Raw genomic sequence first — 17,648 nt, 5'->3', positions numbered from 1 at the left:
TGCTTTTAGTTATTATTATTAAAGTTCTTTTATATTTGGCTTCTAAAACACATGCGTCATTTTTGATAGCTAATTCAAACTTTAAAATCTCACAACAGGGGCTATTCACTGTGCAATGCCCCAAAAGTATTATTGATGTTAGTGGTTGCTTCTGTTCCGATTTTTCCCCTCCCTCCCTCAACCCCCTCCCCTAGATGGCAAGCAGTCCTATATATGTTAAATATGTTGCAGTATATCCTAGATACAATATATGTGTGCAGAACCGAGCAGTTCTCTTGTTGCACAGGGAGAATTGGATTCAGAAGGTAAAAAACAACTCGGAAAGAAAAACAAAAATGCAAATAGTTTACATTCGTTTCCCAGTGTTCTTTCTTTGGGTGTAGCTGCTTCTGTCCATCATTTATCAATTGAAATTGAGTCTTTGTCAAAGAAATCCACTTCCATCAGAATACATCCTCATCTGGGAGTCAATTACCCAGAGATGATCACTGAACCTAGGGGAGTTGACAAGGATACCAAATGGAAAAGAACAGGGAAAAAGGAATAGAAAGCCCAGGACAAAATTTTTGAGGAACACTATCAGCCAGTGGTCATGACCTAGATAAAGAACCAGCAAAAGAGATTGAGAAGTAGTAGTTAGACAGATAGCAAGAAAACCAAGGGGGAGCAGTCATCAAGGAATATTATTATTTAATCATTATGTTAATGAACAAATAATCAGTGCAGTTCGGCATCCAGAAGAAGCAAGATTGTGAAGAATCTGTAATAGCAGAACAAGAAGTCATTCTTTTTATTTATTTATTTTGGAGAAGTGATTAAGGTTAAGTGATCTGCCAAGAGTCATAAAGCTAAGAAGTATTAAGTAGCTGAGACTGGATTTGAATTCAGGTCCTCCAGATCAGTGCTCTATGTACTGTGCCATTTAAGCTGTCCCCAGAAACTTTTTTTTTATAGTTGGGCCACTGAAAACAAAGGAAGCTTGTTGAGTTGCAATGACTTCACTTAGTGAGGTCCAGTAGGTAGTTATTACATCAGACATAGGTGATATCTCTTGAGATATCTACAAAATGATATTGCCCTGAAATATCCTGGCTTTGTGATAATGAATAAGTCATGTAACCTGCTCTATTCAGTTCTGTTTATAAAATTGTAGATTGCAAAGCAGTTATTCACTTGTGTTAGAAAACTTTCTCCCTTGGGTGTGTTCTATATAAAATAAATTAATGGACCAGGAACTATCTAGTCCCTAGATAGTTCAAAGAAGAAGCTTATATTCAGCATAGGGTGAAAGCTAGTATGTAATGCCAGAGAAACTGAGGCAAGATAGAAATTAGAGTGTTTGATAATTTATTTAAAGGGAGAGATTTACTGGGACCAAATGGATCCATGGTTTGAATGAATGAACTGAATGAGGCTATCCTCTCCAAGAATCCAGCAAACAATGTGAGTTCCCAATGACCTATATATACGTGGCTCAGATGCAGGGGGATACTGAGGCAGGGGTGGAGTCAGAGTGCTGAGAGCGGGAATGGGACTCTGACAAGATGGGAGGAGGCACTGGAGATGGGAGTGACATAATGGGGGGAGGCATCCCAGAAATGGGGGGAGGCATCTTAATAAGATGGTAATCTGATATTCTGATAGTTTGGGATGGGGAGAGGCACTCTGGTATTCTAAAATGTAAGATCATTTATCCTTATCAAGTTTTCTGATAAAGAGGGAAGGAAGGTTTTGCAAGACTGAGCTTTGAGAAAAAGAGAAACTGAGTCAGGACTGGTTCAGAATAATTAGAGAAACTGAGAACTGTGGCATAACAAGTGGAGATAAATTCAGTGTTCAACGCTAAGGATTCCCTTAGGGAGAACTCAGGCTCTAACTTTCCAACAACACTAGAATTACTTACCACCAGAAACACATCTCCGGGCAATTTCCCACAGAATAAGGCCAAAACTGTACATATCTGCCATGATGTAGGATTGGAAGTGGTTCCTATTCAAAGTCTCATCTAGCACCTCCGGTGGCATATAACGTTTGGTGCCAACTCGAGTGTTGGATGGGATGTCTACTTCATTGGTGTCACTGAGGGGAAAAGCACAGCATTTTTATCAACACAGAAGAAAAACACTAGCAAAATCAACTTACAGGAAGAACAAGGTCAAAAAGCATTGCAATAAAACATTCTCAAGGGGAAAATTTATAAAATATGAACAAAGACTCTTCCTTTTACATTTTTTTTTAGTTAAAGCTTTTTAATTTTCAAACTAAAACATATGCAAACATATGCTAAGATAACTTTTCAACACTGACCCTTGAAAAATCTTGTATTCCAGTTTCTCTCCTTCTCCCCAGCCCTCCTCTAGATGGCAAATAATCCAATATATGTTAAACATGGTAAAAATATATGCTAAATCCAACATATGCACACATATTTATATAATTATCTTGATGCACAAGAAAAATCAAGTCAAAAAGAAAAAAAGAGAAAGAAAACAAAATGCAAGAAAACAACAACAATAAGAAGAGAGAAAAGAGTGATCCACCCTCAGTTCCCACAGTCTTCTCTCTGGGTGTAGATGGCTCTCATCATCACAAGATCATTGAAACTGACCTGGATCATCTCATTGTTGAAAAAAGCCATGAAAGACTCTGATTTGAAAGGCTTACTTGGCTGAGGCTATATGAAGTATTTAAATTCAGGCACAAAAAGAAAAGATTCAACAGGAATGGAGCTGGTATCATTTGGGATTTCATTAGCATTAAACTAATGCAGTTGGTAACTATCAAAAATTCATTAAATGTTTAAAAACAGACTTTTTCTCAGATTCACCATTTAGCAGATTTGCTATTAAAATGGAATTTAAGAAAACAAAAAAAAAATCTTCTACTTCTTCCAAAAATCAGGAGAAGCAAATCTGAGAAAAAGGCCCAGATCTCATTCCAATTCTAAAATTTTACAATGGAAGAAACTGATTTTCAATTGGTCCAATCCTTTCATTTTTACAGAAAAGGAAAGTATTAAGAGAAAAAAAAAATTAGTGACTTGTTCAGTGTATAATCTTGATTTAGACAGAACTGAGACTAGGATCTAGGTTTCCTGACTCTGCATTCAATTTCCATAATGCAATTCAGTCTTTGTTATATATTTTTCCAAACTTTGCTAAGCTGGTCCTCAAATAACTGATAAAATCTGTCACCGAGTATCTTGCTATGGTTTGTCCTTTGTTCTGAAAGAGTACCGTGACATCAGGGAGGTGATGCAAGGCCATACAAGTCAAATGGATTTAAATGAGGGCATTCAAATGCAAGTTCCCCTGCCTCAGTTTCTCCTCCAGAGCCATCTTTATCCAGTGACCAGATATAGCTCAAGTTGAATGAAGATGGCGCAGGAAGCAACTGGAGACCCTGGGCTTTTTAAGATCTTCAACAAGTCTCACTTTTACTAAGGTCATACCCATTTAATGATTAAGACTAGATAGCAATTGAGGCAAAGAATGGATTCTTTCACCTAGTCAGAAAATAAATACATACATTTATGCATACATAATGCTATACAGGGAAGACTCTGTGATCAAAAACAGAAATGACTGCTATTTATATTCACTCTGAATCAATCAGCACCCAAACAATGCAATACTTTGCACTGGAAGCTGATTCAACTTGGCCTTTTAAGGTCTTCAAAGTTGTCACAGTTTGAACTCTATAGACATGAGCTCATAAATAGATATATGCAGTTTAAAAGTGATACTATGCAAGGGCATGAAGAGTGCTTTTCAAGTACTTCCCTAGGACCTAGGAAAGTTTTTCAAGGAAGTAATTTCTTTAAAGTATGGATGGGATTTCAATGAAGGGAGAGTTGACAAAGAAGAACACAGCTTCTAGGCATAAAAATTGAAGCAAAGAGCCAAAGGGAGGAAAGAAGAGGACACATGGAGGATCTACATTTCTTTGGACTGTAGTACAGAGTGCACAGTAGGGAGAAATGATGTAAATCTGGAAAGGTGCAGAATCTAATACCACACTAAAAGGTTTCAACTTTATCCAGTAGGCACTAGGAAGCCCCTGAAGTGGATAGTAAAGGAAAGAAGATCAAATAGGCTAAATCATAAAATTTATATAGATTTATTTATTTTTCAATATCTTTTCTTTTTTATTATAGCTTTTTATTGACAAAACATATTCATGAGTAATTTTTCAACATTGACCCTTGCAAAAACTTCTCATTTATATAGATTTATAAAAGAAATTCCAAAGACGACCTCATTCATTTGATCTTGTGATTTTAAAAATAAAAACAAGAATATGTATGCAATTTTAAAGTCAACAAAAGTTTTAAATCTGAATTTTTCTATCTATTGATAATGTCTACATAAGTCAGAACTCTTTGCCTCTATTCATATTTTAAAATCCCCTAAAAAGGTTTATTCCTAAAACATCTTTAAAATCAATTTCCCATCAAAAATTTCAACTTTCTTAAATTTCCAATGTAAATAGCTATTTCTAGTTATATACCATCAGTTTTTGAATATTCATCAGTATGAGCAAATAAACTAGAAAGGAATGCCTTTGCTTCAACAGAAACTAAAATATAAATGAAGAAAAGTCAAGTAAAATAGCTTTTTCAAATACTCTGGTCTTTTTCTGGTTGGCAGAGTTGAAAAGTGAATATATTCCAGGAAGAAAGAAATGTTATTAGTGCCAGTATTGAAATATTGACAGAGGATGAGTAGATGGAGTCATTTATTGGACTAATTATTCAAATTTGAGCAAATCTGTCTGTCTTCTACTACCTTCGTTCTGAATTCCAGGAACTCTGGCTTCCTACCTGTAAGACATAGGAAAAGAATCATTTTTTTCTCTCTAGACTGCTAAAAGCAATGAATTCTTGAAATGCTTAATGATAATTTCATTCTTTAAAAGATGACAGGTCCTGAAATTCTACTCAGAATATGACTGTAATCATCAGAGAGAAACTGAAAATTACAAGAATGGTGAAGAGAAGTGACCATTCCTTTAAAGAGTTTGTGATAAAAACAGCAAAGAAAGCTGGCTATAGTGAAAAATATATCAAAGATTTTGACAAAACATATTTCAAAGAGTACAAGAAAGACCGATTAGAACTTATTAACATAATAAGGGTCAGTGTAATTAGAATGGGAAACTCTTGGAAATGAAATCCTGAATACATCAAAGAAACAATTCTGAGAAAAGGAAAAATATGTATCCATTGGGATTAAAGTGGATGTATAGGGGACTCAACAACTATAACATATATATATATATATATAAAATTTGTTAAAACAAACAAACAAACATGTAATCAAGTGTAGGTAACTCTGATTATTTATATTCTCTAAGAGCATCCCATTTGTCTTCTTTCAACTGAGAGACTTTCTTCTTAAGAGGGAAAAAATTGGTGGAAGGCAGAACCAAAATGATGAAGAAAGGGCAGGGACTTGACTGTATTCTTCCAAATTCTCCTCCAAACAACTGGAAGCACAGTAATCTAATTGAAGAAAATAATTCCTGAAATATTAGAATTGGGCAACTAAAAATTAATAATGATATATCAAGAAACAAATAAAATAAAAAATAAAAAAGTTAGAAAATGTGAGTTATTTCCTTGGAAAAACACCAGATCTGGAAAATAAATAAAGAAGAGAAAACTCAAGAATTATTAGAAAGCTATGATTAAAAATGAACCTGGAGGTGATCTTTCAAAAATTATTAAGGAAAGCTACCCTGAATTTCTAGTGCCCAGAGGGTAAAATAGACATTGAAAGAATCTCTCTTGAAAGAGATACCCCAAATGAAAACTCTAGGAATATTATGGCCAAATTAAAGAACTCTTAGTCAAGGAGAAAATATAAGCAGCCAGATAGAAATAACTTAAACATCAAAGAGATACAGATGGGACCATATAATATTCCTGATAGCAAAGGAGCTAAGATTACAACCAAAAATCACATTCCTAATAAAACTAAGCATAATCCTTTAGAGGGGAAAATGGCTATGTAGAGAAATAATGGATTTTCAGGTACTCATAATAAAAAAAGATAAAAATAAACAGAAATTTTGATTTTCAAATACAACACTGAAGAGAAGCATAAAAAGGTAAACAGGAAGGATAAAACAAAGGAATTTAAACTGTTTACATCCCTCAATGAGAAGATGAAATTTGTAATTTCTTAAGAACTGTATCACTATTAGAATAATTAGAAAGATTATACACAAGCAGAGGGTGTGGGTATAAGCTGATGGAGTGATAATCAAATAGTAAGTAAGGGGATTGTAGAATAGAATTGTAGAAGAAGGGGGAGGGAGAGGTGAAATAGGAAAAATTAATTCAGGTAAAGAGATGTGAAAGATCTGTTATGGTGGAGGGAAAAAAGAGAGGAGACTAGCCATCAACTGAACCTTGCTTTCAGATGATTTGGCTCAAAGAAGGAATAACATATATACTCAATTAAGCATAGAAATCTATCTTCTTCTAAAGAGAAGTTGGAGGAAAGGGAGCCAAGATAAAAGGAAGAGCAGATTGGGGGGGAGTTTAATGCTCAAAAGCAAAAGACTGAAAGAAAGGCTAGGGTAAAATAAGAAGGGGTGAGAGGGAAAAGGGATAAGGAGAGAAAGGCATAAAGAGGGAGAAAACAGGATGGAGAAAAATATTCAGTATCCTAACTGTGAATGTAAATGGGATAAACTCATCCATAAAAATTGAAGCAGATAGCAGATATGTTGTTTACAAGAAATACATCTGAAGAAAAAAGTAGAGATGAGCAGCTGAAGCAGTATCTATTATGCTTCAGCTAAAGTTAAAAAAAAAAGCAGGGGTAGCACTCATGATTTCAGAGAAAGCAAAACATAAATATATTTAATTAAAAGTGAAAAGGAAAGAAATGGCAATTTCACAGACAATGAAGTAATATTAATATTAAATATATGCACCAAATGGTAAAGCATCCAAATTCTTTTTTTTTTCTTTTAAAAATATTTTTTATTGATGCCTTTTGCTTTTACATCACATTTTTTTCTAGGTCTATACCCTTGTCCTGCCCTGTTCCCTATCTAATCCTTCTTTATAACAAAGAAAAAACCAATTAAACAAAATTATTTGATAGCAACTATTATCTGATAATATATACAACATTTTCCTTTAATATGTCTTCCCCTCATTTTTGTCAGAAACAAATATGTTCCCTAAACTGTTCTCTAGAACCTTGTTTTTTGCTTTCTCAGTTACTCAGTAGTGAAAAATCTTGGTTTTTTTATCCTTTCTATTGTAGCAGTAATTATTATATTTATATGCTAGTTTAGTTTTGTTCCCTCTAATGAGCACCCACTTTGTTTCCAGTTTTTTGTTGCAGTTGTGGTTACCACAGTGCTGTGATTTGTTTTTATCTTGGAATTTCTTTGAATATATATCTTGTAGAAAGATTTATTAGGTCAAAAGGGATGAACAGTGATGTCACACTTTTGCATAATTTCACACAGATAACCAAAATGATCAATTCACAACTCTACCAAGAGTATATGAATGTTCCTTCCATTCAATGCTGACTATTCTTTTTGTTTTCTTAGTTTTCAGAGAGATGAAAACACAGAGTTGTTCTACAATTTGAATTTCTCTTACTGATTTTGAGGAAATTTCCAAATTTCAATTAGTGTAATTTATAATTTGCAATTCTTCCAAAAGTTGTTCATGTCTTTTGACCACTTATCTATTGAGTAATGGCTCTTGATTATTATTATTATTATTTTATCCTTGAGTGTCAAGATGGTGCTGGGAACATAACTGGGTATTTCATAAAGTCTTCCTGTTGATTCGATTCTGCAAATGTTTCAATGGAAATAATTCTGATATTACACTATATAAAGAGGAAAACTATTAGGGCCAAATCACAGCCCTTTGAAACTAAGTATAAAAGTCCTATTATCCTTGTTGAAATTGGACATTTCTTCCTTCTTCTCCCTTTTAAAAAGCATGTTGATATATTGGATTATCTACCATCAAGGAAAGAAGGGTAGGAAGAAGGTGGGGGAGGATAAACTGCAACACAAGACTTTGCAAAGGTCAATGTTGAAAAATCATCCTTGCATATGTCCTGAAAATAAAAAGCCTCAATAAAAAAAAATGAAAAGCATATTTTCTTCCCCTTTTCATTTAGTTAACTAGAGGAATTTGATAAACTGGCCCAAGAAGTTGCAAATTTCATGCTTGTGTATACTTGGATTCTTTAGGTATTATCTTTCTGAGTTTACCCACACAGACAAAATAAGTATGAGAAACCAGAGACTCCAGCCAATAGCTGCTGCAATCCAACCATCTTCATTCATTACATACTTACAGCAGAGGGCAGCTTTAAAGCAGAAATGTAGATTAGAGCTGTGATATGAATGTTGAGTCTGATATAGGAGAACGAACAGATGAAGAGTTGTGTATTTCTGCTAAGCAAGTTGTGTGAAAGAACACACACAAGAGGACAAGGCTGATGGGAAGGTACATTGCAGAGGAAAGTTGCTTCATGTTGGAAATGGCAGGCACCTGTCCAGACTGGTCCTGTACCATGTGTCCTTTGGAAACCTTGAAAATGACTCAGGCCTCAAATTCTTAACTATACTAGTGGGAGACCTCAGCTTTCTCATTTAGAACTAAATGAATTTAAATACAAAATAAATAAGAAAGAAGTTAAGGAGGTAAATAGACTTTAAGAAAAGTTAAATATTAAAATTGAGAAGAAAATTGAATAGGGATAGAAGGAAATAAACCCTTTTTTCCCTTCAGTAATACATGGTTCCTACACAAAAAATGATCATGTATTTGAGCATAAAAATCTCACTACCAAAAGTAGAAATAGACAGAAATACTAAATGGATCATTTTCAAATCATAATGCAATAAAAATTACTTTTTAGTAAGGAAAGAAAAGGAAAGGAAAACTAAAAATTAATTGGAAACTAAGTAATCTAATCCTAAAGAATGAATGGGTTAAAAAAAATCATAGAAACATGGAAGAAAACAACAAAATTTATGAGAAGTAGACAAAGTAATACTTAGGAAAAAATTTGTATCACTGAATGCTTACTTACAGTAATGAAATAGAGAAAGTGCAGAACTTTCTCTTGGACATGCAAAACAAACCAACCAACCAACAAAAAAAAAAAAAAAAAAACTAGAAAAAGAACAAACTAAACAAAACTAAACAAAATCTTGAAAAGCAAAGGAGAAATTAATAAAATTCAAAGAAAACCAATGAAGTAATAACTAAGATTCAGAAATTTCTTCCTTTTTTTAAACTATAAACACAGTTTTAATGCAAAGACTACTTTGCACTAATAAATGGTAAATAACTATTTGTTGAATATTACATTTTTATATCCAAATAATTTATGGTATTACTATTATAATATTTAAAATTTCTAAAACACTTCAGGTCTATAAAATATTTTCCTCACAATAACCCTGTGAGATAGGTCATGAAAAGTATTATTATTCTTCCATTGCAGATAAGGAAACAGAATTTTTGATGTTAACTGATTTGCCAACATTCAAAAACCTCTTAAATCTAGAGGGTAGTATTAAGTCAAATCTCTTGACTCCAAAGTAAGAATGTAATAACTTGGATTCTGATCAACACCATTCATAATGAAAATTTTAGCTATATTTAAGAAACAAAAGAGAGTTTTACCAAGCACATTAATTGCATGAGCCACATACTTCCTTACAAAATATTAAATACCTAGAGAGGCATTTATATCATGTGATTCATATCTACTTGTGATATATCATATTTTCCATTAGCAAGTAGTGCTATATAAGTGCTACAATTTAATTTGTTGTCAGAAAAGATATTTTATTATTCAGATTTTCATTAACTCAGTCTGACCTATCAGGTAAGGCAACATTGTCATGAAGACTAACTAAAATCATCAGAGCTAAATCTTTTAAAATCCAAAAAGAGCAATTAAGATATTGACTGGACAACTGAAGGCAGAAAGAAAAAGAATCAGATGGAGGGGAGATATGGGGCCCAGATATGCTAAAGAACAAAAGCTAAGAGAGAAGGAATGTGAAATTGAAAGAAGACCAAAAAAAAAAAAAAAAAAGGAAGTCAAAGAAGAGAGAAGGGTTAGAAAAGAAAAGGAATAGCAAAAGAATATAATATAAAATGTAAATTACTTAGGCTCATTTCATGTTGCTCCCCTCATACACTTCATTTTTTATCCAACTTGACTTACAGGATTTCAACATATGGCTTTCAACTTCTGTACAATCTCACAGGTTCATAATGCACTCCCTTCCTTTTTTCTTATGTCAAAATCCTTCTCTTCCTTCAAAGCTTAGCTCACGACTTTGAAAGCCTTTGTGATAACCTCAGTTCAAAGGATTCTCTCCCTCTTCAAACTTTTCCAGACACTATGACCCATTCACTCTACCTGACATTATGCTTGTCTCTGGGCAAATATACCCTTACTACCATCCCTCCAGGAGGATGTAGGCTCTCTTGAGAGAGGGCACTATCTGTTTTAATCTTTGTAATGCTGATGTAAGTCAACTAAAAAAAAATGAAGAATTTGGACTTGCCTTCCTAACAAATTCCTGCTGGCTTCAGTATTGTGATCCTATACATTAAATTTGTTGTCAAATCTGGTCTCATGCAATGCATAGATCATTATCTTCAAGATATCTAAGAATCTATGGTTTCTCTCTTAGGTAAGAGCAGATTCTAATAATGGTCACACACACAGACACACGCACACAACATATACATCACTGTCAAGTTTTTGCTTTTTTTTTTTTCCTAAAAAGATGTAAGTGTCTGATAATGAAGCTATTTGGGGAAGGTAAGAAGAAAGAAACATCAACATCATCCTCTGGATGAACCATAACAAAATCTTAGCCTTTTTAAAAAAATTAATTGTTTTTTTTTTCTGATTTACAGAATTGACGCCTGTTTATTTAGCCTCCAGAGTGAAAGTTAACAAAAAATCTAAAAGGCATATTTTTCTTTCTAAGTTTGGTATAAAAAATTCAAAACAACAGGGAAAAGGAAAAAAGATAATAAGCATTATCAAATGTTTATTCTAAATCAGGCACTGTACTAAAGCACTTAAAGTATCTCATTTAAACTTCACAACTTTCTTTTGTAAATACCCTTATTATGCTTATTTTAAATTTTTAAAAAATCGAGGCAAACAACTGTTAAGGGATTTGTCCAGAAACTATTAAATTTCTTAGGTGAGATTCGAATTGAGATTCTTCTAACTCCAGGGCTAGCTCTCTCTCTACTTCTGTCACCTAGCTCCTTCTAACAGAAGTATCTTTCATTAGAAAGAATAAAAACTGTAGCTGAATTAGAACTGTTTGGTAGGAAATCAATACCCACCCACGTAATTTTTAAGTAATTGAATGAAGAAACCAATGTGGGTTAAAAAAAAAATCTGCTTAAGAAATCTTAGACCTTGTCTATTCCTCTGCTGCCCTACATCAGATTGGTATTTCCAATGTGAAATTAAGATAAAGAATGAGTTGTCATAGAAAAAATTAATAAATAAGGTAAAAAGTCTGAAATAGGAGTTAATACAATATGTTGCTACTAAGTCTATTTTTGCAGAAACATAAAAGCAAACATCCTTAGAAATTGAAATATTAAAGAAAAGTAAATGAAAACATAAGAAGGCTACAAGTTTGAAAGTTGCACCCAAACTTTTTTAATCAGAAAAAATTGTTTAGAACTGAAAAAGATCCCAGAGATCATTTAGTACAAACTCTTCATCTTATGGAGAAAACAACTAAGGTCCAAAGATGGCTAATCAAAGTCTCACAGTTAATCAATAGCAATATCATACACTTCAAACAACAACAATAATAGTATATCAATTTGTATTACTCTGCAAAATTGATTGCTGTGTTAATAGCAAGGCTTGATTCAGTTAAAAGGAATTTATTTATCATCCCTGAATCCTAGAGTATTGAGCTATGTGATGACATATAATGAATCCATAATACACTGTTAAGGACCATATCTAAGTGAAAGGACAGGTCAATTCTCTGAGAGCCTCCACAGCTGTGAATCATAACATCTGAAGGAGTTGCAAAGCAGCCTTTACTAACACAGATGTTTCTTGTGGGCTGGGAATGAAATAAATTTGAAACAAGAAGGAAGAGGAGAGAGGTCAGAGAACACAACTGCCTCTCAGGTTCCTTGTATCATCATCATCCTCTCACATGAAGAGATCCATTCTACAAGCTGATTTAGACCTCCAGCAGCCACTGGCAGGTGGCTCTCATACCACAACAGTACCCCATAAAAGAATAAAGGAAATTTTGGGAAGCCACTTAAAAACATCTTTCTCATCCTATTCTTCTTTATTTTCACAATTTTTAAAAGTCTTTTCTCCGTTACCTTTCCTCTGTCTTAGAAACCTCAATTCACTTTTTCAGCTTTTTAGCCATAGCCATAATTTTCTTTTGAATGTTTTTCACATTTTCCATGCTAGTCCCCAGCAGGATCCTGAAAGCAAGGTGATCTGGTGATAAGAGGAAAAGGAGGATGAGGAGTTAAGTGTAACTACTCCATAACTCAGGTAAGTGATGAAAATGATAGATATCACTGACGCAAAAACCTTGTTAGTTGCAAAGAAAGTTATTTTAAATAAATATTGAAGTTTGTAAAACTTTATTTTTACTCCTGGAAGTGCTGAAAAAAACTGCTAATTTATATAATTTGTAACAAACAAGATGCAATATATGGGAATGAATACCTACCAGCTGAAGAGCAAAAGGAGAACAGGAGCTACATTCTTGAATAGACTCACTGTGAGACCTTTGAATAGCCATATTTTAAGACAGGGGTAGGGAACCTTTTTTTCAAACAAGAACTATTTACATATTTATAACATTCTCAGGTCATACAAAATTGTCAACTTATAAAACTCAAAAAGTGAGAGGCTGTTGTACCTAGTTTTCATCTCATCATTGCCTGAGATTGATTACAGAAATGATTACTCTGACCTTCTATGGTTTGCTGGCAGGAGGTTCCCACCCTTGCTCTAAGGGTTAAAGCAGATTATCTCTAAGATACCTTTCAAGTGTAACACTGTAAGAATCTTGTCCAGCTGCTTTGATACTAACCTAATAAATTTAACTGCTAATCCCAGATCAGCTATACAGCATGCTCCATTTTTCTTCACCAGGATATTCTTACTTTTCAGATCACGGTGTGCAATTGCAGGTTTCCCTTGAGTGCTAAAGATCTCTGTATGTAAGTGGCACAGGCCACTGACTGAAGAATAGGCCAACTTTAACATTGCTTTGGTATCTAAGGTAGTAGACTTCAGATAATCATACAAGGAACCATTCTCATGGTAGTCTGTGATTAGGTATAGTTGGGTCCAGGACCCAGTGCCTTTGATATCTGCAGCAATAAAGCCTAAAAATAAAAGAAAAGAGAAGAAAGAAATAAAAAGCTTCAATATTAGTACTTTCTTATTATTTTTATTATTCTTCTTCCAGTAATACAATGTTTGAGATCAGTAGGAGCCATGGGTTAATTTTGTTTCACATCTATTTCTGGTGCCTGATTAGAGCTATAATACTATTAAGTTAATAATACCAAGCAAAACTAATTAAGAAAAAAAAAAGAATAAGTAAAATATACCATGTGCAATTAATTAGCAAATTCTTTCTAGGATGTGGCGATTTGTTTATGTTATCATAATTACTTAATTCATACAGAAGAGTCAACATAGTTTAATCAAGAACAAGTCATACTAATCTAATCTTATAAAATAAGGGTAAGCTATGGGTGTAATTTGAATCAATTTTAGCAATTTTGATATTCTTGTGGAAAACATTAAGAGATGGGTGCTAAATAATAGTACAATTAGGAAGATTAGGTAATTTGTTGAATGGCTGGATCCATAGATTATTTAGTTATTAATGGCTTAGTGTCAATTTGGAAGGTTTTAGTGCCCCAGGAACCCATTCTTGGTCTCTTCTGTTTAACAATTTTACCAATGATAAGAGGTTAAAAAATTTTAGATGACATTCTTAGTACATTAGTAGAAAACACATTGCTGGTAAGCACAGCTAACACTGCTTGATGATATCAGGATTCACAAGGATTTTAACATGTTGAAAGATTGAATCAAATCTAATATTATGAAATTAGATAGAAATTATCTTTAGTTCATAGCTTAGGAGCAGTAAAAGGGAAGATCATGTAGGGTTCTTAGTGAATTGCATATTCAAATAGAATTTGCAGTGCAACATGACAACCAAGAAATAATTTGATTTTAGTCTACTTTAAGATGCAACATTTTATATAGTCACATTGTGTTCTATCCTGATATACTATAATGGAAGGGATGTGTTCAAATTTGAGCATCATTTTTTAAAGTATCCAGTGAAAAACTGGAGAGCATTTAGGGTGGGGCAACTGGGATAATGAATGTCTTTGGAGTTCATTAAATATGAATCTGGTTGAAAAAAGAAACAGGAAGCTTAGCCCATTGATCACTTGAAAGGGAATTTAGGCATACAATGGGCAGGATAAACTGTTTTTAAGTATTAGATATCTGTGCTTAAGTAATAAAAGAGCATTCATGTAAAAGAGAGATTAAATTTGTTCTTTGCCATAGAACACAGAGACAGAAGCAATGGATGGCAATTACATAGATATAAATTTCACTTTGAAGAGAAATTTCCTAAGAATTAACAGTTTCTCAAAAATGAAATAGGGACTCCTCCTTGCTTGTAATTCTTTTAAGAAAAGGTGAGTAGATTGACAGGGAGATTTTTCTCAGGTATAAACTTTTTCCAACTCTGAAATTTTGCAATTCTGTGAATAGGAGAAAAATTCACTAATAAGGACTAGAAAGAATTCAAACATCTAACCAAAATAATTCATCTGTAAAAAAACACTTTTTCTACGAAAAATTTGAGCCAGATTATTTTAATCTAAGATGTCTAAGAAGGAAATGAACTCATGTTAGAAATAACAACTTGTGAATTGTATGTATATAGTTTATCTAGTCATTATGGACTGGAATTGCTGTTGCATTGTGTAGCTGGGCACAGTATTCAATATGAAGACAGCAGGCTGGATGTCATTTGGGAAACTGCCTAGAAATCCATTGATTCTATGTTACTCCATGCTTCAGAATCTATCTTTTTAACAATATTCTCCTAGTGCTGTTATATAGATGTGAATCACAAAATACCACATTCTCATAGTCACACAAAAATTAAAATTGTATGGGACTCAATGGGAAATGCCAACTTTTGTTTGTGCAAGAGAAGTGATATGTAAAACACAAAGATATTTATTTCACAGAGAAAGGAAATAATTTGGTCAAATATTGAGGGCAAAGGGTAACAAATATTCAGGTCAAGTGCTACAATAGGACCCTTGAAATCTGAAAAGATCCAAAGGAAGCTATTTACACATCTAGGAGATTTTCTCTATTATGATAATTTGTATATTGTGATAAATTATAATCTAGACTAATGAAGAAAATACCCATACTGAGATCATTGATCCCCAAAACATAGAAAAAAACATTTTGTATAGTCTTGCCTAACTTTAAAAATATTCACTTCTGTTAAAACAAGCTTATATGAGTTGTTCTGAAATAGCCTTAATAGTGGTGAGTGTTAATTGCCAATTTCCCAAGCAATTGTTTTTCTTAAAGAATCTTCCTCCTTTTAGCCATTAAATGGCTATTTAATATCTGAAAATACTCAGACCATTTATTTTGAAGACCCTTTGCATTGAAAGATTAATGGTTTGGCCAAGGCCAAAAAGACAATAAGGACAATATTTATAGGTGGTTCACACAAGTTTATACACAAACATTACCAAAGAAAGGTTTAGAGCTAGAAAACAAATGTAGAACATTTTTATACTGATTTTTACTCACCCAAAATATTTTCATGCCTCATCAAGACTGTCTGATATATTTCCGTCTCTCTGAACCAGCTGGCTTCCTCAGTGGTAAAGAACACTTTCACAGCTACCTTTTCACCACGCCACTTTCCCATCCAAACTTCCCCATAGCGACCTTTTCCAATCTGTTTGACCATCTGAATCTGCTTTGCTATAGTCCTTTGGACCTATTAAATCCCAAAACACACTGTTAGTGTATTCACAGCATAACATATGTGTTTAATCTCTCTTGAAGCAATGCATACATATGGTAACATGTACTTGGGCTAGTTTTTCTTTATATAGACACTATTTCAGGATAAAATTATTTCTATATTATGAGATAGACTGTTTGTTTACTGACACTTTGGAGGGAAAACCCTGGAATTAAAGTTTTACACTGACAAGGAAAATGGAAAGGAGCTTTTTATCAAAGATATTTCCTATTAAGACTGAGCCTTGTCTTCAGGTATCGAAGTCATAAATGGAAATGATATTAACATTAATTGAAAAAGCAATCAGCAAACATTTATTAAATGCCTACTAGATACAGGGCTGGGCTATGCCAGTTTTTGCCATCAGCCCTGTTAGACAATAGCTATTTTATCACAGCAACTCGCACAAGGATCCCACAAACATTTTCTCATCATCACCAAAAACACAACTTTTTCTTTAAGTATGTATCTTATATTTGAAATACTCATTCTATTATTCAAGAAGGCTGCCTGTTTCAACCCTACTCCTTTTGTCACTCTAATTTAGACTAGGCTTAGCATCTCAAATTCTTTGTGAAGCCTCAGAGGACCACTGAATTTAGACCTGAACCAGAGAAAATATATGAATGTATATGTGTGTGTGTGTGTGTGTGTGTGTGTGTGTGTGTGTACACAAAATGTATACCTAATAGAATATATGTCTGTGTCTATGCACAAAATATGAGAGTTGGCAGGGACTTTAACAATCATCTAGAAATCTAACCCATACACAAAAAAATCCCAGTTATAATATGTCCAACAAGTGGTCAATTGGTTACTGCTTCCATGGAAGGAAATCCCACCATTTTATATGGCAACCTCTCTCTCCTTTCAGAAAGTTTCAATGTTTTAATGTTTTTCCTAATATCTAAACTTGCTTTTTCCATGTCTATTGCTCCTAGTTCTGCCCTTTGGATCCCCAACAAAACATATCTTAAATTCCTTTTCTACTTGAAAAGACTGTAAAGATTCTTATCATCCCCCCCCCCGCCCCCTTGAGTTTTCTCCAAGCTGATATCCCTAGTTCCTTCAACCAATCTTCATATCATGGACTTCAGGCTCTTCATAATCCTAATTGTCCTCTTCTAAACACTTTCCAGTTTTTTACCCCTTGAATAAACTACACAGAATTGGACACACCACAAAGGTTTAACAAGTTCAGGATGTACTGGGAATCCCCTCTTCCTGGAAGCTTTGCATGTCTTAATGTAGCACAAAATATCATTCTTCCTTTTTTTTTTTTTTTCCTTCACCTGACACTGATGATCAATACCAAGCTTGCAGTTTACTAATACTTTTTCAGAACTCTGACCTTGGTATCACTACCCCTGCACCCCATGACTGGAAGGTGGAGAGAGCTAAGACCTCGGAAGTCTAAAATCTCCATTTAAGAAGAGAGTTCCACACAGGCATTCTTCATTTTCCACCTGGCTACACTGCTTTAGGATTTCTCTACCCTGCCAAGGATA

At 33.7% G+C, this 17,648-nt stretch overlaps 1 protein-coding gene across 1 annotated transcript in view; it reads right to left on the bottom strand.

Annotated features, from left to right (window-relative positions):
- BMPR1B (bone morphogenetic protein receptor type 1B) overlaps window positions 1-17,648 on the bottom strand; it is a 211,343-nt gene that overhangs the window by 14,618 nt on the left and 179,077 nt on the right. Inside the window, exons 8-10 of the mRNA XM_051967073.1 lie at window positions 15,921-16,113; window positions 13,132-13,429; window positions 1,904-2,079 (exon numbers count right to left, since the gene is read on the bottom strand). Of these exons, the coding sequence (XP_051823033.1) occupies window positions 1,904-2,079; window positions 13,132-13,429; window positions 15,921-16,113 (667 nt within the window). The remainder of the gene's footprint in view (window positions 1-1,903; window positions 2,080-13,131; window positions 13,430-15,920; window positions 16,114-17,648) is intronic.

The sequence above is a fragment of the Antechinus flavipes genome, chromosome 6 (genome assembly GCF_016432865.1).
Source record: "Antechinus flavipes isolate AdamAnt ecotype Samford, QLD, Australia chromosome 6, AdamAnt_v2, whole genome shotgun sequence".
Lineage (NCBI taxonomy): Eukaryota > Metazoa > Chordata > Mammalia > Dasyuromorphia > Dasyuridae > Antechinus > Antechinus flavipes.
This window is presented reverse-complemented; position numbering and strand designations above follow the sequence as displayed.